Here is a 27775-nt window from a genome sequence, read left to right as displayed (position 1 = left end):
GCCCCAAGGGGCTGACACTACCTGATATCTTCACATCTATGCAGTAGACTCCTGGCCAGGTCCAGAGAGACTAGCAAGAGAACCTCTTTCTCCTGTCCCTCTAGCGACCTCTACTGAGAAAGTTTAAATATTGTGCTCACTCTAAAGAAGAAACACTTAAAAGGATCCTTATACTATATATGGAAAGATGCTTTTGGAACTAAGAAGCAGTAAATAGGTAGCTAACACATTCACGGCTGGTTTTGGCTTAATAATATCAGGTTGAAAAGTATTTCATCTAGGTTCGAGAGGGACATTGTACTGCAATTTTCTTTTTTGGTAACTTATTGAATATTTTGGTATATACTGTCTTTGTAAAACTGGTTTAGCAATGAATCTGTATAATATTAGTGTTATTTCCATCTTAAATGTTTGCTAGAATTTACTAGGAAACCTGTCTGCAGATGGAGTTTATTCTATGGGATGGTTTTGAATATTCAGTGTTTGTTGTAGATATAGAGCTAAGTAAGATTCTGTTTCCTCTTTAGTGTTTCTTTCAAGAAATTGTACATTTTACTTAAGTTGTCAAATCTGTAGTCATAAAGTCATTCCTAACATTCTTCAATTCTTCTGTTCTTCTAAAGTCTGTAGGCTCTGGTGATATCAGATGCTTGGTATTGGTAATAATTGCTCTCTTTTTTTCTTGTTGAGTCCAGGAGTTTAACAATTTTATTGGTTCCTTTCAATAAGCCATCTTAGTGGTTTGTTCATTTTCTCCATTGTTTTCGACCTTATTGATTTATGTTCTTATCTTCATTTTTCTCTTATTTTTACGTACTTTTGGTTTAATTCTCGTTTTTCTAGTTGCCTAAGGTAAAACTTAAGGTCATTGATTTTATACATTTAGTCTTTTTTAATTATTGTTCCCTTTTAATTGTTTTATCCAAGTATAGTTGGCCCAGTGTTCCATTAGTTTCGGGTATATAACATAGTGATGGACCAGTCTTTGGGTTATGCCGTGCTCAGCACAGGCATAGCGGCCGTCTGTCACCATACCATGCTGTTACAGTACCACGGACTTTGTTCCCCTATGCTGTGCCTTCCATCCATGGGACTTAAATTCATCCCATAACTGGGAGCCGGTATGTCCCACTCTCCTTCACCCATTTTGCCCATCCCCAAACCCCTGCCCCTCTGGCAACCAGCAGTTTTACATTTAGTCTTTTATAATCATTTAAAGCTATAGTTTTGCCTCTAAGCCTTTTTTGCTATATCACACAAATATTGATATTTTGTTTTCGTGATCATGAAGTACAACACATTTTCTAACTTCCCATGTGTTTTCTGTTTTTAACCATGTGTTAGCAGAATTATGTCCTTTAATTTTCAAGTATCCAGGGTTTTTGTAGGTATCTTAATATTAATTCTAATTCAATTCTATCATCTCCAGAAAACATTCTATAGACTTGAACTTTCAGAATTTTATTGTGACTTAGTTTTTGGCCTAGCAGATGGTCTTTCTTGGTGAACATACCACGTGCACTTGAAGAGCATGTGCATATGTTCTGCATTTCTTGGTGTACTATTTTATAACTATAAATTAAGTCAAAGTATTTGATAGTATTATTTGATATTCTGTGTCCTTTCTAAGTTTTTATCTAATTGTTCTGTCAAGTGCTAAGAGAACAACATTAAAATACACAAATAATACTGGAATTTTTTTTCTATTTCTCCCTTTAATTCCATCAGTTCTTGCTTCATATAATTTGAATACCTGTTATCAAGCACATACTTATTTATTATTTTATACCTGATGAAATAACATTTTGTCGTCATGAAATGTCCCTTTTTAACTTTGTTTTGCAGTCTGTTTTATCTGAAATTAATGTATCCACTTTAACCTTCTTAGGCTTACTTTTTGCATTCTAGTTAATGTTCCATTCTTTTTTTCTAACTTATCTGTAGTTTTATATTTAAAGCATGGCTTTGTAAATATCATATACTTTAGTCTTGCTTTTTTATCCTGTCTGACAATCTCTTTGAATTGAGATATTTAGTGCATTAGCATTTTTAAAGCTTTAAAACATTTTTAAAGTTTTTATTTCTATACCATAAAATAATGTTTTAAGTGGACAATTCAGTAATTATTAGTATACCTACAAAGTCATGGAACCATCATCACAATCCAGTTTTTGGCCATTTCTATCACCCTAGAAATTTCCTCATGCCCTTTAAGCAGTCACTCCCCATTCCTGAGCCCCACCACATACAAAGCCTTTGATAGTTACTAATTTAAATTCTAAATTTTAATTTAGATTTTAGACTTTTCATATAAATAGAATCATACAATATATGGCCTTTCATGCCAGCTTTCTTTGACTTAGCATCCATGTTGTAATATGTATCAGTTTAGTTGCTGAGTAGAATTTCATTATAAATATATCACATTTTGTTTATACATTCCACAATAAGTAATATTTAGGTTATTTCTGGTTTGAGATATCACTAATAATGCTGCCATGAAGATTTGTGTACATCTTTATATAGACATGTTTTCATTTCTCTTTCGTAGATTTCTAGGAATGTAATTGCTAATTCATATATTAAATCTATGTTTATACCTTTGAGGAACTGCCAGACTTTTCTACAACGGATACACCAGTTTACATTCCTGCTAGTAATGTATGAGGACTTCAGTTTCTATACATACTCACCAACACTTGTCATTATCTGTCTTTTTTATTATAGCCATCCTAGTGCATATGAGGTAGTATCTTGTTGTGGTTTTGATTTGCAGTTCCCTGATGACTAATGACGTTGAGCATCTTTTCATACGCTCTTGACCACTTGTCAAATCTTTTGCCTATTTTTAAATGATATCATTTGTCTTGTTGGTTTTGAGTTTTTTAAATATTCTGAATACAAGTTCCTAATTGGATATATTATTTGCAAGTATTTTTCTCCCTTTCTATGGCTTGTCTTTTTACTTTCTTGAGTGTGTCCTTTGATGTGCTAAAAGTTTTAAATTTTGATGAAACCCAAATTATCTGTATTTTTTTGCTGCTTATGCTTTTTATTTTGTATCTAAGAAGGCTTTGCCTAATCCAAGATCATGAAGATTTACTCCTATGATCTATACTAAGAGTTTTATAGTTTCAGCTCTTACATTTATTTATCTAAATGTTTAGTTAATTTTTGTTTGTTTATGGTGTAAGGTAAGGCCCAGCCTCATTTTTTTGTATATGGATGTTCATTTGTCCTGGCAGTATTGTTGAAGAGATTATTCTTTCCTTTGTTGACCAGTCTTGGTGCTTTTATTAAAAAACACAGTATGTAGCTATATGGGCTTATTTCTGATTCTCAATACTATAATATTAACATAATGTCTCTCCTTACTCCTGCTCCAGTAACATTTAATATAAATATATTTTTATATGTTATGTTTTGTTTTCTCATTGCCTGATCCGTTTATTTTCTCTGTTCCTCCTTTCATATCTTCTTTTTTTTTAAGATTTTATTTATTTATTTGACAGACAGAGATCACAAGTAGGCAGAGAGGCAGGCAGAGAGAGAGAGGAAGGGAAGCAGGTTCTCTGCTGAGCAGAGAGCCCTATGCGGGGCTTAATCCCAGGACCCCAGGATCATGACCTGAGCCGAAGGCAGAGGCTTTAACCCACTGAGCCACCCAGGCGCCCCCCTTTCCTATCTTCTTATGGATTGCTTTAATATATTTTCGTTTATGCACCACATACCCCACATACCTTTTTTTCTGGCAGCTTTCAGGATTTTCTCTTTATGTTTGGTTTGCAACAATTTGACTGTAATATTCCTAGGTATGGTTCTTTTTGTATTCATCCTAATAGGAATTTTCTCTGAGCTTCTTGAATCTGTAAATTTATGTCTTTCACCAAATTTTGGTCTTTTTAATTTCAAAAATTTTTTCTGTCCCATTTTTTTCTCTTCTATTTCCAGAACTCCAGTTATATACATGTCAGACCTTTTAATATTGTCCCACAGGTCCCTGATGTTCTGTTCAGTTTCTTTTCAAATGTTTTTCTATCTTTAGATAGATCAGATGAAATTACTATTTCCAAATTAACATATCTTTAGCTGTTAACATTAATCTGTTATTGTTAAGCCTATCTAGTAAATGTTTTAATTCAGATATTGTATTTTTCATTTCTAAAATTTACAATTCATTTTTATACCTTTTATTTCATTGTTAAAAGTTTCTATCCCTTCATTACAAGCATATTTTTCTTTACCCCATTGATTTGGTAAAAATACCTGCTTTAAAATCCTTGTCTGATAATTCCAACATATGAGACATCTCAGGATTGATCTTTGTTGTCTTTTCCCTTCATAAGAGGTCACATTTTTCTGGTTCTTGTTACATTGAAAAATTTTGAAATGTAATTTGGAGAATGTGAATATTATATTGAGACTCTAGATTCTGTTCTATTTCTCCAAAGAATGTTGACTTTTGTATTTAAAAAAAAAATACTGGGTATTTACCTCAAAGATACAGATGTAGTGAAAAGAAGGGCCATCTGTACCCCAATGTTCATAGAATCAATGGCCACAGTCACCAAACTGTGGAAAGAACCAAGATGCCCTTCAACGGACGAATGGATAAGGAAGATGTGGTCCATATACACTATGGAGTGTTATGCCTCCATCAGAAAGGATGAATACCCAACTTTTGTATCAACATGGACGGGACTGGAAGAGATGATGCAGAGTGAAATAAGTCAAGCAGAGAGAGTCAATTATCATATGGTTTCACTTACTTGTGGAGCATAAGGAATATCATGGAGGACATGGGGAGATGGAGAAGAGAAGTGAGTTGGGGGAAATTGGAGAGGGAGATGAACCATGAGAGACTGTGGACTCTGAGGAACAATCTGAGGGTTTGGAGGGGCAGGGGTGGGAGATTAGGTGAGCCTGGTGGTGGGATTAAGGAGGACACATATTACATGGAGCAATGGGTGTTATAGGTAAACAATGAATCTTGGAACACTGCATCAAAAACTGATCTACTGTATGGTGACTAACTAAACAAAATTTTAAAAATTAGGCAATTAATTTAGTTGTACTCAAAATTCAAACTCTGTTTTTGATAGCTCAAATTCTGGAATTTAGGGGGTTATCCATTCAGGTATTTGAGCAGAGTTTATTTAAACATAGAGTTTGGTGCTCTCCTTCTCTGATTCCTTTCCAGGATTTTTTCTTCACTTTTTGGTGGCTGTGGTTGCACCAAACCTATCCTCTGGTTTTTCAGGCCAGAAAAACTGAGCATTCTTTTGGGGTTTCAGCTGCCCAATATGGTGCAGGCTGTGGCATGCCCTCAGGCTAGATGTCATGAAAATGGGAAACTTACCCAGTACAGTTCCTTCCTTCTAAGTGTCAACTCAACTCCAGAGTCTACTTCTACAGTACCTTCAGGTAGATATTTTTTGTATTTAATCCAGAGTTTTTAATTGTCACCTGTGAAAGGAAAGGGCTGATCCAATAGGAGTTTACTAGTTTACTTAGCCATTACCAGAAGCAGAACACAGTGCTCAGTATTGTTTAACAAAATAAAAATATAGCATGCTTCGTATATAAGTAAGCTTTTTCTATAAATGGGATATTGTAACAGATGCAATGACTATTCAAATTTTAAAATTTATTAAACTTCAGAACAAAGGATATTAAAATACAAATATTTAGATAGAACTATTTGCCTGTCCTTCAGCCGTTATTATTTAAAGCTTAGTCTAACCCTTTCCTCCAAGTCTGAATATAGCTAACTCACTGTCAAGACTTTTATGGTTTCTAGGGCTTGTTTTTATAGTTTGAGAGAGCTAAATAGTGTTTATTTTAGCTAACATTATAGACCTTCTGTGTGTCAGGCACACTGTTAATGCTGTTTTATATAATCCTGATAACTACATAAGATTGTTGTTGTTATTCTCAGTTTTCAGATGAGGAAACTGAGGATCAAAGAGAACAAATAACTTCTTTAAGTCACACATTTGAACTGGGATTGTAACAGTGATCTATCTGACTACAGTACCCATCATCTTTCACTTATACCACAGTACTGAAATCCATCAAATGCATTTTCCATTCAATCACTGAGCTCTCTTTACTTGCAAAATATTTGTCAAGTCATAATAGGAATAGCTTCATTAACCCTTCCTGGCTTATTTTATCAAAAAAGTATCAGCGTTATTTGCTCTCCTGTACTTCCAGGTCTTTCTTGCATCGTATCAAAGAAGAAAAAAATTTAAAATTGCACAATAATATAATAATGTCACCTTGTGCAAAAATCCAGAAATCATTTTATTCTAATCAGAAGAGCATCACAAATCCATTTTACTAATCTGTAATAAACTTTTTCTGCTGCTTTCTGCTATTGTAATGCCTTAGAAAACAACATCATCTAATATAGTGGATACCATATCCCATGTGACCATGGACAAATCACAGTTCCTTATTGTTTTATGTTTATTATCTATAAAGTAAGATAATAATTGATAGCTGTGTAATACTTACCTCATAGGATTATCAGATTTCAAAACCACTCTGCTGCTTATAAACTGTGTGTCAGGTTTAATCTCTGCTAAACAACTTTCCCTTCTAGAGTGATGAAAGGATTAAGGATTAAGTAAAATAGCTTTGTGTACGTGCAAGTAACATACCATTGAGGGTTCCTAGAAGTGACAATGTCAAGACCCTGGTAAATATGCTTCCTAACCCCATTTCCCCATCATGTCTCCTTGAAGCCTGGGATAATGGACTGTTATATGCATGCTTTCATTTGATTCTTAAAATAGCTCTGTGAGATAAGGTAAACAGATATTATGCTCATTTTAAACATGAGAAAACTAAGAACATTGGCTGTAATTGTGCCATGTCCTAACAGTAATGAATACTATCTGATGTCCAAAAAGGATACCATTAAATATTTATTTCTCTTTAAAAGAATACCTTTGGCAGTATCTATTAAAGCAGAGAGTACACATACCTTATGACCCAGAAATTCCATCCTTAAGTTTGTATTATAAATGACTATATATATTCACCAAAAGACGAGTAATAGAATGTCCCTAGCCGCACTATTTATTTTTTCCAGTTTGATTGACAGATAGTTGACATAAAACATTGTATTAGATTAAGTTGTACTACATAATGCTTTTGTATATGTATATATTGTGAAATGATTACCACAGTAAGTTTAGTTAATACCCATCACCACATAGTTACAATTTTTTATTTTTTGTCATGACAACTTTTACAATCTACTCTATTATCAACTTTCAAATATGCAATGTAGTATTGTTAACTATATTCACAATGCTGTACATTACATCCCCAGAACTTACTTATTTTATAACTGGAAGTTTGTGCCTCTTGACCATCACCTATTTCTTACGTGCCCGCATCCCCACCTCTGGGAACCACCAGTCTGTTCTGTTTTAATGAGTTCAGGTTTGGGGGTTTTTTTAGTTTGTTTGTTTGTTTGTTTAGATCCCACATATAAGTGGAATCATACAGTACTGTCTTTCTCTGTCTGACTTATTTCACTTACCGTAGTGCCCTCGAGGTCCATCCATGTTGCCACAAATTGCAAGATTTTCTTTCTTTTTATGGCTGAATAGTGTTCCATTTTCTTTATCCATTCATCTATTGATGGATAAATAGGTTTTTATGTCTTGGCTCATCATAAATAATGTGGCAGTGAATACATATATCTCTGAGATAGTGATTTCATTTCCTTCAGTCATATGGTCAGAAGTGGAATTTCTGGATCATATGGTAGTTTTAGTTTTTAAGAATTTTATTTTGGGGGCACCTGGGTGGCTCAGTGTGTTAAGCCTCTGCCTTCACCTCAGGTCATGATCTCAGGGTCCTGGGATCGAGCCCCACATCGGGCTCCCTGCTCAGTGGGGAGCCTGCTTCCCCCTCTCTCTCTGCCTGCCTCTCTGCCTACTTGTGATCTCTCTCTCTGTCAAATAAATAAATAAATAAAATCTTTTAAAAAAAGAATTTCATTTTGAGGGAAGGAGAGGGAGAAAGAGAGAACGTTCAAGTGGCAGGGGCAAGAAGCAGGGAGAGGGAGAAAGAGAATCTTAAGCAGGCTCCATGATCAACATAGAGCCTCACACTGGGCTCAGTCTCATGACTCTGAGATCATGGCCTGGGCCAAAATCAAGAGCTGGTGGCTTAACTGACTGAGCTACCCAGGCACCCTAGTAGTTTTATTTTTTAAATTTTTTGAGGAACATTCACACTGCTTTTCATAATAGCTGGGCAAATTTACATTCCCACCAATAGTGAACAAGGATTCCCTTTTCTTCATATCTTCATAACACTTGTTATCTCTCATCTTGTTGATGACAGCTATTCTAGCAGGTGTAAGGTGATATCTCATTGTGGTTTTAATTTGTATTTCCCTGATGGTTAGTGATGCTAAGTACCTATTCATGTACTTGTTGGCTATTTGTATGTCTTCTTTGGAAAAATGTTCATTCAGTTCCTCTGCCCATTTTTTGTCAGACTGTTTGTGTTTTTTTGCTATTGAATTGTACAAGTTCTGCATATATTTCAAATATTAACTCCCTATCAGATATGACATTTTTTTATTTAGATTCAATTAGCCAACATATAGTACATCGTTAGTTTCAGATATAGAGTTCAATAATTCATCAGTTGCATATAACACCCAGTGCTTATCACATCCCGTGCTCTCCTTAATGCCCATCACCCAATTACCCCATCTGCCCCACATCCCCTCCAACAACACTCAGTTTGTTTCCTGGAGTTAAGAGTCTCTCATGGTTTGTCTCCCTCTCTGATTTCTTTCCATTCTGTTTTTCCCTCCCTTCCCCTATGATCCTCTGCACTGTTTCTTAGAGTACACATATGAGTGTAACCATACGATGATTGTCCTTCTCTGACTGACTCATTTCACTCAGCATAATATGCTCCAGTTCCAACCACGTTGATGGCCCCTCCACCAGAAGACAGACTGGAAGGAAAGGTGAATGATAAGCTTATTTCCCATAGGGCTGTAAAATTCCAGCGCCAGGAGAAAATAATATAGGGAGCTCCAGGTGTTCCCTCACGACTTGCTTACACTTCAAGCTAAATTTTTGTGTTTCTTTTTTAGTTTCTTATTCTTTCTTTTTTTTTAACCTGCTCCCATTTCAAGTAGATTAGTATTTCCCAACCTATGTTTTGAAGTTTCTTAACTTCTATTCTTTTTCACATATATGTTTTATAGATTTATGCCCCATACTAACCCATTTTCCACTCGATTCAATTTTATCTTGATATATACATAAGTTCTGATTTCTTTGCAATTTGGGGATTTAGTATCTTCTAACACAGAGACCAAAAATCAAGCAGGAACAGACAGATCACCCTGCTGTGTCCACCCTGAGAGATTATACTCTCTCTTCCCACCCCTCTCCCTTTTTTCTCTCTTTTCTTTTTTCTTTCTTTTTTATTGTTTTGGATCATCTTGGCTTTGATGGAATATATGTGGTAGATTTTGACCACTTTAGATTTTTTTTCTCCCATTCTTTAAGTTGTCTTTTCATTTTATTGATGTTTTGTTATGCACAAGCTCTTTAGTTCGATATAGTCCTGCTTGTTTTTGCTTTTGTTGTCTTTCCTTTACTCGTCAAATCCAAAAAAGATCATTGTGAGGGTGTGTACCCCCTATGTTTTATTCTAGAAGTTTTATAGTGTCAGATCTTACATTCAAGTTTTTAATCAGTTACATACAAAGAAAACCCCATATGTTAATAAAAAATAAAAATAAAATAAGATTTTTAAAAAGACATAAGGTGACACAGTGGATAAAAACACAAGACCTATCTATATGCTGCCTACAGGAGACTCATTTTAGACCTAAGGACATGTGCAGATTCAAAGTGAGGGCATGGAGAAATATTTATCATGCAGATGGATGTCAAAAGAATGCCAGAGTAACAAAACTTATATTGGAAAAAATAGATTTTAAAACAAAGACTATGACAAGACACAGAGAAGGTCCCTATATAGTAATAAAGGGGACAATGCAACATGAAGACATAATAATAGTAACTATACATGCACCCAACATGGGAGCACCCATATATATAAAATACTTAATAACAAAGATAAGGGAACTAATCAATAGTAATACAATAATAGGAAGGACACTTAACACCCCATGTATATTAATGGACAGATCATGGGATCTGAAAATCAACAAGAAAACAATGGCTTTGAATGAGCCACTGGAACAGATTAATTTAACATAAATATATCCAGAACATTCCATCCTAAAAGGGCAGAATACACATTCTTTTCAAGTACACATGGAACATTCTTCAGAATAGATCATGTATAAGGCCACAAAGCTAGTTTCCACAAATTCATAAATATCAAAGTCACATCATGCATCTTTTCTGGCCACAATGCTATGAAACTAGTAATCAACTACAAGAAAAATTCTGGAAAGTGCATAAATACATGTAGGTTAAATAACATGCTACTAAACAATAAATGGATCAACCAAGGAATCAAAGAAGAAATCCAAAAGTACATGGAAACAAATTAAAATGAAAACACGACACTCCAGAACCTTTGGGATGCAAGAGGAAAGTTTATAGCACTACAGGCCTACCTACAGAAGCAAGAAAAATCTCAAACACTAAAGGAGATAGAAAAAAGACAAGCTAAGTGCAAAACTAGCAGAAGGAAGGAAATAATAAAGATTAGGGCAGAAATAAATGATATAGAAACTAAAAAAAATAATAGAACAGATCAATGAAACCAGGAGCTGGTTCTTTGAAAAGATCAACACAATTCATAAAACTCTAGGCACAGTCATCAAAAAACAAAGAGAAAGGACTCAAGTAAATACAATTACAAATGAAAGAGGAGAAATAACAACAACATCACAGAAATACAAATAATTGTAAGAGAACATTATGAAAAACTATATACCAATAAACTGGACAACCTAGAAAAAATGGATAAATTCCTAGAAACATTTAGCCTACCAAAGCTGAAGTAGGAAGAAGTAGAAAATTTGAATAGACTGATTACCAGCAAGGATATTGAATCAGTAATCAAAAAAACTCCCAATGAACAAAAGTTGAGGACCAGACAGTTTCACAGGCAAATTCTACCAAACATTTAAAGAAGAGTTAGTACCTATTCTAGTTGAACTATTCCCAAAAAATAGAAGAGCAAGTAAAACTTCCAAATTTCATTCTATGAGGCCAGCATTACTGTGATACCAAAACCAGATAAAGACACCACTAAAAAACAGAACTACAGGTGAATATCCCTGCTGAACATAGATGCAAAAATCCTCCACAAAATACTAGCAAACATAATCCAGCAATACATTCAAAAAATTGCTCACCACAGTCAAGTGGGATTTAGTCCTGGGATGCAAGAGTGGTTCCATATTCACAAATCAAAGTGATACATCATATCAATGAAAAAAAGGATAAAAACCATACGATCATTTCAATAGACAGACACAGGAAAAGCATTTGACAAAGTACAACATCCATTCATGATAAAACCCTCAACAAAGTGGGTTTAGAGGGAATATTACCTCAACATAATAAAGGTCACATATGAAAAACACACAATGAACATCATACTCAATGGGGATAAACAGAGCTTTTCTCTTAAGGTCAGGAAAAAGAAAGGGATGCCTACTCTCACCACTTTTAGTCAGCATAGTACTGGAAGTCCTAGCCACAGCAATTAAACAACAAAAGGAAATTAAAGGCATCCAAATTGGTAAGGAAAAAGCTGAACTTTCACTCTTTGCAGATGACAGAATACTCCATATTAGAAAACCCAAAAGACTCCACCAAAAAAAAACTACTAGTACTGATAAAGGAATTCAGTAAACTCACAGGATACAAAATGAATGTACAGAAATCTGTTGCATTCCTATACACTAGTAATGAAGCAGCAGAAAGAGAAATTAAGAGAACAATCCCATTTACAAGTGCACCAAAAATAATAAGATACCTAGGAATAAACCTAGTCAAGAGGTGAAAGACCTGTATTCTGAAAACTATAAAGCATTGAGAAATTGAGGACAACATAAAGAAATGGAAAGACATTCCATGCTCATGGATTAGAACAGATACTGTTAAAATGAATATACTACCCAAAGCAATATGCACATTTAATACAATCCCTTTCAAAATACTAACAGCATTTTTCACAGAGCTAGTACAAACCAATCCTAAAATTTGTATAGAACTACAAAAGACCCCAAATAATATAACATTTTAAAGGAAAAGAAAAGCTAGAGGCATCACAATTCCAGACTTCAAGTTATATTACAAAGCTATAGTGATCAAAACAGTATGGTACTGGCACACAATAGGCACTAGATCATAATAGTGATCACTACAACATAATAGAAAACCATGAGATAAACCCTAAATTATATAGTCGCTTAATCTTTGACAAGACAGAAAAGAATATCCAATGGGAAGAAGACAATCTCTTCAACAAATGGTGCTGGGAAAACTGGACAGCAACATGCAAAAAAAAAAAAAGAAGAAGAAACTCAGCCACTTTCTTTCACTGTACACAAAAATAAATTCAAAATGGATTAAAGACTTAAATGTGAGACCTGAAACCATAAAAATCCTAGAAGAGAGCACAGGCAGTAATGTCTATGACACTGGCCATAGCAAAATTTTTCTAGGTATGTCTCCTGAGGCAAGGCAATTAAAAGCAAAAATAAACTATTGGGAATACATCGAAATAAAAAGCTTCTGCACAGCAAAGGAAACAATCAACAAAACTAAAGGCAACCTACAGAATGGGAGAAGATACTGCAAATGACATATGCAGTAAGGTTTAGTATCCAAAATATATGAAGAACTTATATAAATCAACACCCAAAAAAAAACAAATAATCCAATTTTTAAATGGACAGGAGAAATGAGCAAACATTTTTCCAAAGACATACAGATGGCCAACAGACACATAAAAAGATGCTCAACATCACTCACCATCAGAGAAATGCAAATCAAAACTACAATGAAGTATCACACCTCACATGAGTCAGAATGGCTAAAATCAAAAACATTAGAAACAAGTGTTAGTGAGGATTTGGAGAAAAAAGAATGCTCTTGCACCATTGGTGGGAATGCAAACTTCTACAGCCACTGTGGAAAAAATAGAATTACCCTACAATTCAGCACCTATACTACTGGGTATTTACTCCCCCCCCCCAAAAAGAAATAATAATTCAGAGGGATGCTTACATCCCAGTGTTTATTGCAACATTATTCACAATAGCCAAATTACGGAAGCAACCCAAGTATCCACTGATAGATGAATGGATAAAGAAGATGTGGTATGTGTATATGTGTGTGTGTGTACATATATATATATATATATATATATATATATATATATATATATGTACACACACACACACAATGGAATATGATTCAGCCACAAAAAGAATGAAATCTTGCCTTTTACAACAGCGTGGACAGAACTAGAGAATATAATGCTAAGCAAAGTAAGTCAGTCAGAGAAAGGCAAATACCATATGATTTCGCTCATACGTGGAATTTAAGAAACAAAGCAAACAAGCAAAGGAAAGAGAGACAAACCAAGAAAAAAGACTCTTAACTATAGAGGACAAACTGTTGGTTACTAGAGTGGATGTCAGTGGCAGGATTAATGAAATAGGGGATGGGGATTAAGGAGTACACTTGTCAAGATGAGCACTGGATAATGTATGGAATTGTTGAATCACTGTATTGTACAACTGAAACTAATATAACACTGTATGTTAACTATATTAGAATTAAAAAATAAATGAATGAATGACACTCCCAATAAACAACATCCAGGACTAGACAGCTTCACTGGTTAATTCTACCAAACTTTCAAAGAAGATTTTAATATTTATCCTCAAACTCCTCTAAGAAATTGAAGAAGGAATGTTCCCAAACTCATTTTATGAGGCCAACATTACCCTGACACAAAGAATAAACAAAAACATCAGAAAAAGGAAAGGAAAGGAAGGAAGGAAGGAAGGAAGGAAGGGAGGGAGGGAGGGAGGGAAGGAGTTACAGGTCAGTATCCCTATGAACATAGATCTAAAAATGCTCAACAAAATATTAGCAAATTAAATTCAACAGTATTTTAATAGAATCATACACTATGATCAAGTGGAATTTATCCCAGTGATCCAAGGATGGTTCAATATCTGCAAGTCAATCAGCTGTTTGTGGGTGACAAGATTTAATATATGGAAACCCCTAAAGACTCCACCAAAAAAAACTGTTAGAACTCATAAACAAATTCAAGGTGCATGGTTCAAGAGTAATATAAAAAATTTGGTTTGCATTTATATACACTAACAATGAACTATCAGGAAGAGAAATTAAGAAAACCCCATTTAAAATTGTATCAAAACCAATAAAATTCTTAGAAGTAAATTTAACCAAAAAAGTAAAAGATTTATACACTGAAAACTATAAAAATTGATGAGAGAAATAGAAGAAAACACTAATAATGGAAATATATTCCATTCTCGTGGATTGGAAGAATGAATAGTTTAAATTTCCATATTAGCCACAGCAATATACAGACTCAGTGTAATCCCTATCAAAATTCCAATGGTATTTTTCACAGAAAACAATCTAAAGAAACAATCCTAGAATTTGTAATGAACTCCAAAAGACCCAAAAAACCAAAGCAATCTTAAGAAGAACAGATCTAGGAAGAAGAAGATGGTGGCAGACTAGGAGGACCCTAACCTTGTCTCATCCCACAAACACAACTATATAACTATCAAATCATCCTAAATCCCCATGAATTGACCAGAAGATTGACAGAACAAACAACACAACCAAAGGGAGAGCAGAGGCCACATTGAAGAAGGTAGGAAGTGTGGAGATGTGGTTTAGAGAAGAAACGGATTATTGGTACTGTGGAGGAGAGGGAGCTGTGGTCATGGAGAAAGGTGGGAGAGAGGAGCACACAGGGGAAGGCACAAGGAGAATGTTTCCCCAAAGCCATTGGCTTGGAAAATGAAACGGGCTTAATTTCATGATTCTTGCAACCAGCAAGGCTTAAAGACCAGAGTTTTAAAGTTCAGCAAGCCTGACTACAGTAGAGCCCAGAGGGCACAGCCCTGCTCCTAAAGAAAAGGCAGGCAGACTACCTGGGGCAGATAGCATGGAAACAGCAATTTGAAGAGTGCCTGGGACACACAGGTGGGGGGGAAGATTATTTGTTCTTCTCAGAGCCCATCCCTGATAGGCAGCATTTGGGGAGATGCCTCTTTAGGAACAAAAGAGCTGGCTGGCACCATTGCCCAACCCCATCCCTCAGCATAAACACAGAGTCACCAGTGGGAAACAGTGCAGTGCTGACACAGGCTTCTAAGTTGCATATACCAAGCCCCATGCCCCCACACTCTGGCAGGACTGCCCTTCTCAGTCAAGCTTGTTTCAGTCCAGCATGGCAGACCCCTCCTCCAAAAGACCAGCTCAAAGCACTGCCCACACCACATCTCCCAACTCCAGAGCAGACATAGTTAAGATTCACTACGTTCAGGCCAGGGACTAAATACCGCCCACTGCAGGCCAGGAGAGCCTTTGTACATGACTGGCTTGAAGGATAGAGCAGCCAAAGCACAACTGCAGAGCACACACTACACACACCAGAGACAATCCCTGAAGCTCCAGGGCCTGGACAGTACATGACCTCTTCTTCATAAGGCCATTACTTTCAAGAGCAGGAGACATAACTGCCTTTTCTAACACAGAGAAGAAGGCAGAGACTTAGACAAAAATGCCAAGTTGGAGGAATTTATCCCAAATTAAAGGACAAGATAAGGCCATAGTCAGAGACATAAGTAAAACAGATATAAGTAACATATCTGATGGAGAATTTAAGCAAGAGTCATAAGGATACTCACTAGGCTTGAGAAAAGACTAGAAGATTTCACTGATACCCTTACCACAGAGATAAAAGAATTTTTAAAAAATCAATCAGAGATGAAGAATGCAATAAAAGAGACTAGAAACAGGCTTGATGCAATGAACAGCAGGCTGAAAGAAGCAGAGGAATGAATTAGTGACCTAGAAGAAAAAAATAATGGAAAATAATGAAGCTGAACAAAAGAGAGAATGAAGAATAAGGCAACACAAGAATAAACTTAGAGAACTCAGTGACTCCATCAAACATAATAACATTCATATTATAGGAATCCCAGAAGAAGAGAAAGAAAAGGGGGGATAATTTTTATCCCAGGAATAATAGCTGAAAACTTCCCTTCCTTTTCTGGGGAAGGAAAAAGATATCCAGATCCAGGGGCCACAGAGAACTCCCATTAAAATCAACAAAAGCAGGGGCGCCTGGGCGGCTCAGTGGGTTAAGCCTCTGCCTTTGGCTCGGGTAACGATCCCAGGGTCCTGGGATTGAGCCCCGCATCGGGTTCTCTGCTCCGCAGGGAGCCTGCTTTCCCCGCCCCCTCTGCCTGCCTCTCTGCCTACTTATGATCTCTCTCTCTCTCTCTCTCTGTCAAATAAATAAATAAAATCTAAAAAAAAAATCAACAAAAGCAGACCAACACCAAGGCATATTGTAGTTAAATTTGGCAAATCTAGTAATAAAGAAAAAAAATTTTAAAGCAGCAACACAAAAGTCCTTAATTTATAAGGGAAGACCCGTATGGTTAGCTGTAGACCTCTCCAGAAACTTGGCAAGCCAGAAAGGAGTAGCATGATATATCCAACATGCTGATTGGGGAAAATCTGCAGCCAAGAATACTCTCTAGCAAGGCTATATCATTCAGATTAGGAGAGAGAGTTTCCCAGACAAACAAAAACTAAAGGAGTTAGTGACCCTATAAACCAGCCCTGTAAGAAATATTAAAGGGGACTCTGAGTGGAAAGAAGAGACCAAAAATGACAAAGACAAGAAAGGATCAGAGAAATTCTCCAGAAACAATGACAAAACAAGTAATAAAATGGCAATAAATACACAGCTATCAATAATTACTTTGAATGTAAGTGGACTAAGCACTCCAATCAAAAGGCATAGACTGTCAAGAAACAAATAATCTGGTTTTTTTAAAGGCAGGGGCAGAAGACATGCATAGACATTTTTCCAAAGAAGATATACAGATGACCAACAGAGACATGAAAAGAAGCTGCTCAACCTCACTCATCATCAAGGAAATATAAATCCAAACCACAATGAGATCCCACCTCACACTAGTCAGAAGGGCTAAAATCAACAAGTCAGGAAATGACAGATGCTTGTGAGGATGCGGAGAAAGGGGAACCCTCCTGCACTGTCAGTGGGAATGCAAGCTGGTGCAGCCACTCTGCAAAACAGTATGGAGGTTCCTCAAAAAGTTAAAAATAGAGCTACCCTATGATCCAGCAATTGCACTATAGTTTACTTTTTACCTTGTGTATCCACTAACAAATCATTATAGTTATAAGTGACTTTACTACTTTTGTCTTTTAACCTTCATTTATAGATTTATAAGTGATTACACACCACTATTACGTTAGAATATTATAAACTTAATTATATATTTACCATTACCAGTGAGATTTGTACTTCTCATGTTTTGTTGTTCCTAATAAGTGCCTATTTTAGCTTATAGCAGTCACTTTAACATTTCTTATAAGACCAGTCTAGTGGTAATGATCTTTAGCTTTTGCTTTTCTGAAAAACTCTTTATCTCTTCTTCAATTCTGAATAACAACTTTGCTGGGTATGGTATTCTTGGTTGGAAGTTTTTTTTTTTTCTTTTATCCCTTTGAATCATACCACTCCCTTCTGATCTGCAAAGTTTTTGCTGAAACATCTGCTGTAGTCTTATGGGGGTTCCCTTGTATATGACAAGTTGTTTTTCTCTTCTTTTAAGATTATCTCCTTGTCTTTAACTTTTGAGAGTTTAATTTTATTGTGTCTCAGGGTAGGTCTCTTTGGAGTCCTCTTTTGGAGACTCCATGGGCTCCCTGGATGTAGCTGTCTCTTTCTCTAGTTTAGGGTAGTTTTCTGTTATTTTTTCAAATAAGTTTTCTGCCCCTTTCTCTCTTCTCCTGGAACCCTATAATGTGAATATCGGTCTGCTTGATGGAGTCTTATAATTCCCTTAAGCTATCTTCACTCTTTTTCACTTTTTTTTCTTTTTGCTTCTCTGATTGAATTCTTGCTTTTTGTCTTTGAGTTTGCTGATATTTTCTTCCACTTTATGTAGTCTGCTCTATTGAGTTTTTCAACTCAGTTATTGTCTTTTTCAGCTCTGATTCCTGCTTGGTACTTTTTAATATTTTCTATCTCATTGTTGAAAGTCTCACTTTGTCATGCATTGGTCTCCTCCATTTCTTCATTTTTCTTTCTCTCTGTGTGGTTTCTGCATAGTAGATACAATAGCCACCTCTCCCAGTCTTGATATAGTGAGTCTTGTGTAGGAGATGAACCTTATCATTCAGCTCAGCCTTAGCTCTTGGCTGTCTTGCAAACCTTTGTGATTTTCTAAGCCACTTTCTGTGGTTTTAGTGGCTCTCAGTAGTTGAAGGTGTGTCAAGACCTGTCAGTCTCTCAAAGGGGAGGATCTTAGTCAGCACCTAGATGCAGGGTGATTGGAAGCGAGACCCTTGGTTAACGCTTTTAAAGTATGCAAGCAGACTTCTTTCCGGGAAAGACTGGGAGCTGGGCATTTCTGTATGCTCCCTTTGCGATGAGCCTTGGGTAGATAGCCAATTAAGAAACATTTCTTTGTTTGTTACTGTCCTATAGAATCGGAACTAAAGCCCCACTGGCTGCTGAAGCCAGGTGATCAAGAGATGTATCCCCTGGACAGCAGCCACAAAAGCCAGAGGGAAATGTGGGAATGGTGCCCACTGGCTTTCTTCATCTCCAGGGAGGAGTGCAGTCTATCCCTAGATGTGTGCCAAAATAGAAGCCTGACCTTCAGGAAGCAGCTTTTAAAGTATGCAAATAGGCTTTTATAAAGAAAGACTAAGATATGGGTGTTTCTGTCTGCTGTCTCTATACTAGGCCTGAGGAGTTTTCCACAGTGAGTCTTCATAAGCCCATTATGAACTGTTTTCTTTGTGTTCTATAACCAGTTGGGTCTCATGGATGAAAGCCTCATTGTCTTCTAAAGCTAGGTGTTTGGGGGGCCCATCCCTCATGCAGATCTTTTTTTAATATTTTATTTATTTGCTTGACAGAGAGAGACACAGTGAGAGAAGGAACACGAGCAGGGGGAATGGGAGAGGGAGAAGCAGGCTTCCCGCCAAGCAGGGAGCCCAATACGGGGCTTGATCCCAGGACCCTGGGACTATGACCCAAGCTGAAGGCAGAGACTTAATGACTGAGCCACCCAGGTGCCCCTCATGCAGACATCTTAAAAGTTTGGGCACTAAGTGTTGAGTCCAAACTCTTCACTCCTCAGAGAGAAGCTTGGAGTTGTGAACTTCCTTCTGATTGCTGCACCAGGGGTGGGTATATGATAAGATTGTGTTTCAGCATTTTCTACCCATTTGATATGGGTTTTTTTTCTTATTTATCCAACGTGTAGGAGTCACTCCACTAGTTTCTTGATTTCTTTCAGAGGGAATTGTCCCATGTGTAGCTGTAGATTTGGTATATGCATGGGGAGAGGTGAATTTGGGAGATTCCTATGTTGCCATCATGGACCAGAATCACCAGCATTATTTGTAATAGTCCTAAACTGGAAACTACTCAAATATCTATCAAAAGTAGAATGGATGAATAAATCTATCTGTATAATACAACAATGATTAATCTCCTAAATATAATATTAAGTGAAAGAATCCAAACACAAATGAGTATATATTGTGGTATAATATTTGTAAAAAGTTTATAAACAAGCAGAACTAATCTTTGGTGACAGAAGTCATGATGGTAGTTATCCTTGGTTAGGGGAAAGACAAAATGGAAAAGGGGGAAAGGGAGTGTTCTAGGGTGTGGGTAATGATCTATTTATGGGCCTGGATGCTAATGATATGGATGTGTTCACATCATGAAAATACATCAAGCTTATGATTTGTGTACTTTTCTGTATATGTACTAAACTTTAATAAAAGTTTAATTTACCTTAAGTAAAAAAGAAATCCTTTAGAAAAGAAAGCCCTTAGCAAAGACTTTTCAATGATTTCCCATGGTACTCAGCATAAAACCCAGAATCCTTACTATGGCCTATAAGGCTATACATGATCTGGCCCATGGCTACTTCCTCCACATTATTCCTTATCATTATTCCCCTCGCTTACTCAGCTCCAGCCACATGGTCTTCTTGCTGTTCTGCAAACATAATAAAACTCCTTTCCATCCTAATGCTTTGTACTTACTGTTCCCTTTTCCTGGAATACTCCTCTTAGCTTGTCACATTATTGGTTTCTCATCATGTAGGTAGCAGCTCAAATGTCACTTCTTCAAAAGAGTCCTCACTCAACATACTCCATCTGAAATAGACTACCCAGTCACTTTTTATCACACTACAGTATTTTTTCTTTATAACATCTGTAACTAGATATGTATTTATTACTTGTTCATCATCTGTCTTTCTTAATAGAATGTAAACTCCCCAGAGGCCGGGATCATGTCTGCTATGTTCATCACTGTATCTTTAACACCTGACACCATCTAGCACATAGCAGCTGCTCATGTAAATGTAAGATTTGAATGAATGAGTGATGATCACTGGGTAAACTGTCAGGTATGGCTGTAGCTTGGATTTTCCCCACAAAGGAAAACACCTGAGAAGTTTTAAATCATTCTGCTAAAAAGAAAGCCTTGTTAGTATAACCTCTCTTGCTCACCTCAGCTTAGTGAATAGAAAGCTCAGATCTTTCCCCATTACTTTTGTAAAATTTGGCAAAGAGAATGTACTTTAGATAAAACATCATATCCTAAAATGGAAGAAACCAGCTGGAACTTACTTCTATCTCCTACCTCCAGATTCTCCAAAGGAAAAAATATATATATGGTCAACATGCAATAGTGCTCCTTTCTGCAATCCTATAATTCCCAAGAGAACATTAACTTATTCTCACCTTATCTCTACGACAAGTAATGAATATAGACAAAGCCTTACATAAAATTGCTCAATAAGCAACAGGTGTCTTTAACATGTGTTTGAGGATATCTTTTCTTCTCATGATTCCATCTTAGATACAACAACTATGACAGAGCTGTCATCAATACTGTACCTTATGATGTTGTCCATCGTTGGTATGCAGCACACCGGACTCTGACAGTAGAGTTGAGGAGACCTGAGAATGAGTTTTGGGTCAAACTAAAGCCTGGCAGGGTGGGTGCCCAGTGCTAAAGATGTCAAGTAAGCTTGTTATACTGAAGCAGTGAATAATCGGTAATTCTTAATATGTGAATCACAGCCTTGCAAAGGTAAAGTGAAAAGAGTCCCAGGTATTGGATCTGATCCTGCCATTCACTGAATTATCTGGAAGCAGGTCCCACAATATATGTAGGCATCAGTGACTCAATGGCTCTATATGTATAATGAGGGGGTTGAACTTATTTTTTGCTCTTGTTATAGCCTCTGAATGAAGAATATCTTCAGCTTAGCATAAAACATAATGAAATAATTTAACTCTTTGAGAAAGCATATATTAAAAATTAAGCAGAAAAGAAAATGAAGCCAGTTATCTGATTTGCTTTGATATGAGAATAATTACTCAAGAAACATAAGCTCCTCAAGTGCAGGGCCTAATTACCTGCTATTGCCTTTGTAACTTCCATGCAGCCTACTACAGGGCTATGTACATCCTAATTTCCAAATGTTTAATCTCAAAAAGAAAGATACCTCATTGAATGTAACTAGAGAACAACCTAAAGGTTTTCTTTTAAGTGATCTTTTCTGATTTAGAGTTCCTTTGGTCTGCTTTTGTTCTGATGGTGTTTTTTTTCTCTCTTTTCGCCCATTCACAGGTCCTATTTATAGACAACTGGCGTGTCCTACATGGCAGGGAATCCTTCACTGGCTACCGCCAACTTTGTGGGTGCTATTTAACAAGGGATGATGTATTAAACACTGCTCGTCTCTTGGGGCTTCAGGCTTAAAATTGACAGCATTAAGATTATGAACACACCTGGTACCCTGGCTACCAGAATTTCATATCAGCAAAATAATATTGTGTCAAAACCTACCTCAAATTGTCTCCTTATCTCATCACACAAAACAGAAGTTGCAACTAGAACTAGTTAGAAGGAAATGCATTTTAGGAACAAAAGTCTTTATAAAGTAGCAGTTTGCAAGGTGCTTAGAACACCTTAACACTCTTAAATGTCATTGAGGACCCCAAAGTGTTCTTGGATTTGGGTTATATCTATTGATACTAACTGTAATAAATATTAAGACTGAAAAATGTTTAAAATTCACACATCCCTCCTTATCAGAGAGATGGCATCATCACATGCCATATAGCCTTTGGAAAAGCCCTCTGTACATTTGTGAGATACTAAGAGTGAAAAAGGAAAATATCATCTTGGTGTTATTATAAAAAATATCTTTAACCCACAGGCCCACTGAAAAGGGCTCAAGGATCCCTCCAGGTGTTTTCAGACCACGCTTTAAGAACCATTGGGCTGGAGGATACCTTAAGACAGTCTTGTACATAGATTATGGATTAAAGAGTTTAGCTGAAATCCTAGATTTATATCTACAGTGTCCTAGAACTACAGATATTATAGAAATTGCTTGATAGCACAAGCTTAGTGATAAGATAGTAACTGAATATGAACAGTGTTTTATCTTACAAGAAGGATTATCTCCATCCAAGACATCTCTTGAAGAGTTAAACTAGGAAGCCACAATAGCTCCTGTGGAATAAATCCATCAGTTCAATAATTGTGTGAAGGATCATTGTAGAAAATTTTAGAGACTTCAGAGGTTCCATATGATAATGCATATACACACACATACACCACAAGACAGTACAGAGGGTTAGTCTATAAGACTGTTCAGTGAACTCATCATGACAAATGATGTGCCTCCAAAGAACTGGAAATTACTATCCAACCTTGCATTTTTGCTTTTGATGAAATTTAAGATGCAGTCTATTTCCTTCATTTCTGCTAATCTTTTTTTTTCTTGTCTTAAAATATTATACATGTTAGGGGCGCCTGGGTGGCTCAGTGGGTTAAAGACTCTGCCTTTGGTTCAGGTCGTGATCCCAGGGTCCTAGGATCGAGTCCCGCATCAGGCTCCCTGTTCAGCAGGGAGCCTGCTTCTCCCTCTCCTCCTGCCTGCCGCTCTGCCTACTTGTACTCTCTATCTTTATGTCAGATGAATAAATAAAATCTTTAAAAAACATATTATACATGTTAATTGCTAAGATTTGACTGGGTTAAGTATAATACCTATTTCTTTTATTTTTAATGGCTCTCTTCATTTATGGATGCAGGGACAGAGAGATGGGTATGAGGCTTATTTTCCCCTAGCTTTCATTTAAAGTGAAGCTGTACAATAACTGCATTGAGCACTATAGAATGATGAAAGCCAATCTAGGCCAGGATGTGCAGAAGAGGGAAAAAAGCATCATTAGTGAGGCTAGAAGTCATAAAGCAAAGTCAGTACTCTGACAGAGAATAAAGTCTAATCTGATATTCACAAAGAGTCCCTAGTACACATTTAGTAGTTTATGCATCATCTTATCGACTCAAAATAATTCTGCATTTTGTTTGTACTATATAGGAATCTTTGGTGGTCTTCATGAAATTTGTTGTCCTTGGTCAAAGGATTGATAATTAAGCCTAGGTCTTAAAGAATATATCCATTAGCAGTCAGAACAGAAGTAATATTTTAACATGCAATCTATTCTCCCTATTGTTATGTACTCCTAAAATATGTCACTATTAGTCTTCCTCTGGATATTTACCCTTCTTGAAATTTTCCATAACTTAGCCTTGAAAAATTATATTTTAACTGTGGTCAGCATTGATATATAACAAGGAAAGGACATATTCAGTTTCCTGGAGGGATAAGGATACAGATCAATCTTCTTCCTCACCATTACCTTTTGTTTCCCCTGGGACCTTGATTCATTAATTATTTCACCCTCAGTTTCCTAAATTTTCAGTCCGTACTTTTCTATAATGTACTCCCTTCATAGGAATAAAGAAGTAAGGGAGTTATTTGAGTGCTGATCATGGGGCATTGAAAACTATTTTGTAAAAAATTTTTTTACATCTCTTTCTGGTGTCCCTGAATATGTAAGCATGGGTCCATGTCTACCAAACTCAGTGTTGTAGAGTTACTTTTACCTTTTGCTAAGGTGGGATGGGATCAGTAAGGTCAGGAGCACAGCACCTAACATAGTCATGTCATTACACATTTGTTAGAATAAGAATAAAATAATGAATCCTTTTCAAACAAATTTATCAGATATTACCATGTTTTCTGTAAGGATGTCCTTTTGTGTTTAGCAGTTAACCAGCACTGAATTTTGTCTACCCTCATCTAAAGTGACAAACCATTCAAGTGTGTTCAGGACTGAGGGGTTTTCTGGGCTGCAGAACTTAGTGTTAAAACTGGGAAAGTCCCACATAAACCAGGACTACTGGTCTCCCTATTTTCCTGCTGCTAGCAATGTCTTTTTCTTTAGTGTTCATCAGTGATTCCCACTTTTGTCCAAATGCTTGTGAATCACAACCTCACAACCTGTATAGTCTATAGTGAAAAGGAAAAAAGATACATGAACTGTGATGTGTTGTGGTGGTTCCCAAAGTAGTCCAGCAGCAGCAGCAGTAATTCCATCAAACATAATAGCATGCATGTTATAGGAGATCCAAAAGAAGGAAAGAAAAGGGGACAGAACATTTATTTGAGGAAATAATAGCTGAAAATTTCCCTGATCTGGGGAAGGAAACAGACAGCCAGATCCAGGAAGCACAGAGAAATCTGTTCAAAATCAACAAAAGCAGGCCAATACCAAGGCATATTGTAGTTAAATGTGGAAAATCTAGTGATAAAGAAAAAAAATTTTAAAGCAAGACAAAGGAAGTACTTCATTTATGAGGGGAAACACATAAGACTAGCTGGAGATTTATCAACAGGAACTTGGCAGGCCAAGAGAAAGTGGCATGTATATTCAACATGCTGAATGGGAGAAATCTGCAGCCAGGAAGTTCTATCCAGGAAGGCTATCATTCAGAGTAGAAGGAGAAGTTAAGAGTTTCCCAGACAAACAAAAACTAAGGAGTTAGTGACCACTAAAGCAGCCCTGCAGAAATACATATGGGACGCTTTGAGTGGAAAGGAGAGACCAAAAGTGACAATGACAAGAAATGATCAGAGAAAATCTCCAGAAACAATGACAAAACAAGGAATAAAATTGCACTAAATACATATCTATCAAAATTACTCTGAGTGTAAATGGACTAAAGTTTCAATCAAAAGACATAGGGTGTCATGGTTCTTTCCACAGTTTGGCGACCGTGGCCATGGCTGCTATAAACACTGGGGTACAGATGGCCCTTCTTTTCACTACATCTGTATCTTTGGGGTAAATACCCAGCAGTGCAATTGCAGGGTCCTAGGGAAGCTCTATTTTTAATTTCCTGAAGAATCTCCACACTGTTCTCCAAAGTGGCTGCACCAGTTTGCATTCCCACCAACAGTGGAAGAGGGTTCCCCTTTCTCCACATCCTCTCCAACACACGTTGTTTCCTGTCTTGCTAACTTTGGCCATTCTAACTGGTGTAAGGTGGTATCTCAATGTGGTTTTGATTTGAATCTCCCTGATGGCTAGTGATGATGAGCATTTTTTCATGTGTCTGGTAGCCATTTGTATGTCTTCATTGGAGAAGTGTCTGTTCATATCTTCTGCCCATTTTTTAATATGATTGTCTGTTTTGTGTGTGTTGTTTGAGGAGTTCTTTATAGATCCTGGATATCAACCTTTTGTCTGTACTGTCATTTGCAAATATCTTCTCCCATTCCGTGGGTTGCCTCTTTGTTTTGTTGACTGTTTCTTTTGCTGTGCAGAAGTTTTTGATCTCGATGAAGTCCCTCTAACGAATGAATGGATAAGGAAGATGTGGTCCATATACACTATGGAGTATTATGCCTCCATCAGAAAGGACGAATACCCAACTTTTGTAGCAACATGGACAGGACTGGAAGAGATTATGCTGAGTGAAATAAGTCAAACAGAGAGAGTCAAGTATCATATAGTTTCACTTATTGGTGGAGCATAACAAATAATATAGAGGACAAGGGCAGATGGAGAGGAGAAGGGAGTTGAGGGAAATTGGAAGGGGAGGTGAACCATGAGAGACTACGGACTCTGAAAAACAACCTGAGGGTTTTGAAGGGGCGGGGGGTGGGAGGTTGGGGGAACCAGGTGGTGGGTATTAGGGAGGGCACAGATTGCATGGAGCACTGGGTGTGGTGAAAAAACAATGAATACTGTTACATTGAAAATAAATAAAAAAAGACATAGGGTGTCAGAATGGATTTTAAAAAGCAAGACCCATCTATATGCTGCCAAAAAGAGACTCTTTTAGACTGAGAGACATCTGCTGATTGAAAGTGAGGGGCTGGAGAAACATTTATCATGCAAATGCATGTAGAAAGCCAGAGTAGCAATGTTTATATCAGACAGACTGCACTTTAAACCAAATACTATAACAAGAGATAAAGAAGGGCACTATATCATAATAATAAAGGGGACAATCCAAAAAAAAAAGATGTAACAATTGTAAATATTTATACACCCAATTTGGGAGCACCCAAATATATAAAACAATAACTAACCTAAAGGAACTCATTGATAATAATACAAAAATAGTAGGGGACTTTAACATCCCACTTCTAACAATGGACAGATCATCTAAGCAGAAAGTCAACAAGGAAAAACTGACTTTCAATGACACACTGGACCAGATGAATTTAACATATATTAGGAACATTCCGTCCTAAATCAGCAGAATATGCATTCTTTTCAACGGCACGTGGGACATTCTTCAGAATAGGTCACATACTGGGTCACAGATCAGGCCTCAATGAATATAAAAAGATTTGAGATCATAGCAAGCATGTTTTCTGACCACAGCACTATGAAACCTGAAGTCACCCACAAGAAAAAATTTGGAAAAACCACAAATACATGCAGGTTAAACAACATGCTACTAAGAAATGAATAGGTCAACCAGAAAAATGAAATAAGAAACTTAAAAATACACTGAAACAAATGATAATGAAAACACAACAGCCAAAACCTTGGGATGCAGCAAAAGTTATCCTTGGAGGGAAGTATATGGCAATACAGGACTGCCTTAAGAAGCAAGAAAATTTTGAGATAAAAAAATCTAACCATATACCTAAAGGAGCTAGAAAAAGAACAACAAACCAAGCCTAAAGCCAGCAGAAGGGAAATAATAAAGATTAGAGCAGAAATAAATGATATAGAAACTAAAAAAGCAATAGAACAAATCAATGAAGCCAGGAGCTGGCTCTTTGAAAGAATTAATAAAAATTGATAATCCCCTAGCCAGAATTATCAAAAAGAAAAGAGAAAGGATCCAAATAAATGAAATCACAAATGAGAGACAAGAAAGAGTAACCAACACCACAGAAATACAAATAATTATAAGAGAGTATTATGAAAAATCATATGCCTATAAATAGGACAACTTGGAAGAAATGGATAAATTTCTAGAAACATATTAACTAGCAAAACTGAAACAGGAAGAAATAGAAAAACTTGAACAGACTCATAACAAGCAAAGA

At 36.5% G+C, this 27775-nt stretch overlaps 1 protein-coding gene across 1 annotated transcript in view; it reads left to right on the top strand.

Annotated features, from left to right (window-relative positions):
• TMLHE (trimethyllysine hydroxylase, epsilon) overlaps positions 1-23356 on the top strand; it is an 87114-nt gene extending 63758 nt beyond the window's left edge. Inside the window, exons 7-8 of the mRNA XM_080831256.1 lie at positions 21196-21334; positions 21973-23356. Coding sequence (XP_080687382.1) covers positions 21196-21334; positions 21973-22104 — 271 coding nt within the window. The 3' untranslated portion in view covers positions 22105-23356. The remainder of the gene's footprint in view (positions 1-21195; positions 21335-21972) is intronic.
• Positions 23357-27775: the final 4419 nt, after the last annotated feature.

The sequence above is a fragment of the Martes martes genome (genome assembly GCF_963455335.1).
Source record: "Martes martes genome assembly, chromosome: X".
In the NCBI taxonomy this organism is placed as follows: domain Eukaryota; kingdom Metazoa; phylum Chordata; class Mammalia; order Carnivora; family Mustelidae; genus Martes; species Martes martes.
The sequence above is the reverse complement of the archived record's forward strand: the minus strand, read 5'-3'. Positions and strand labels throughout refer to the sequence as shown.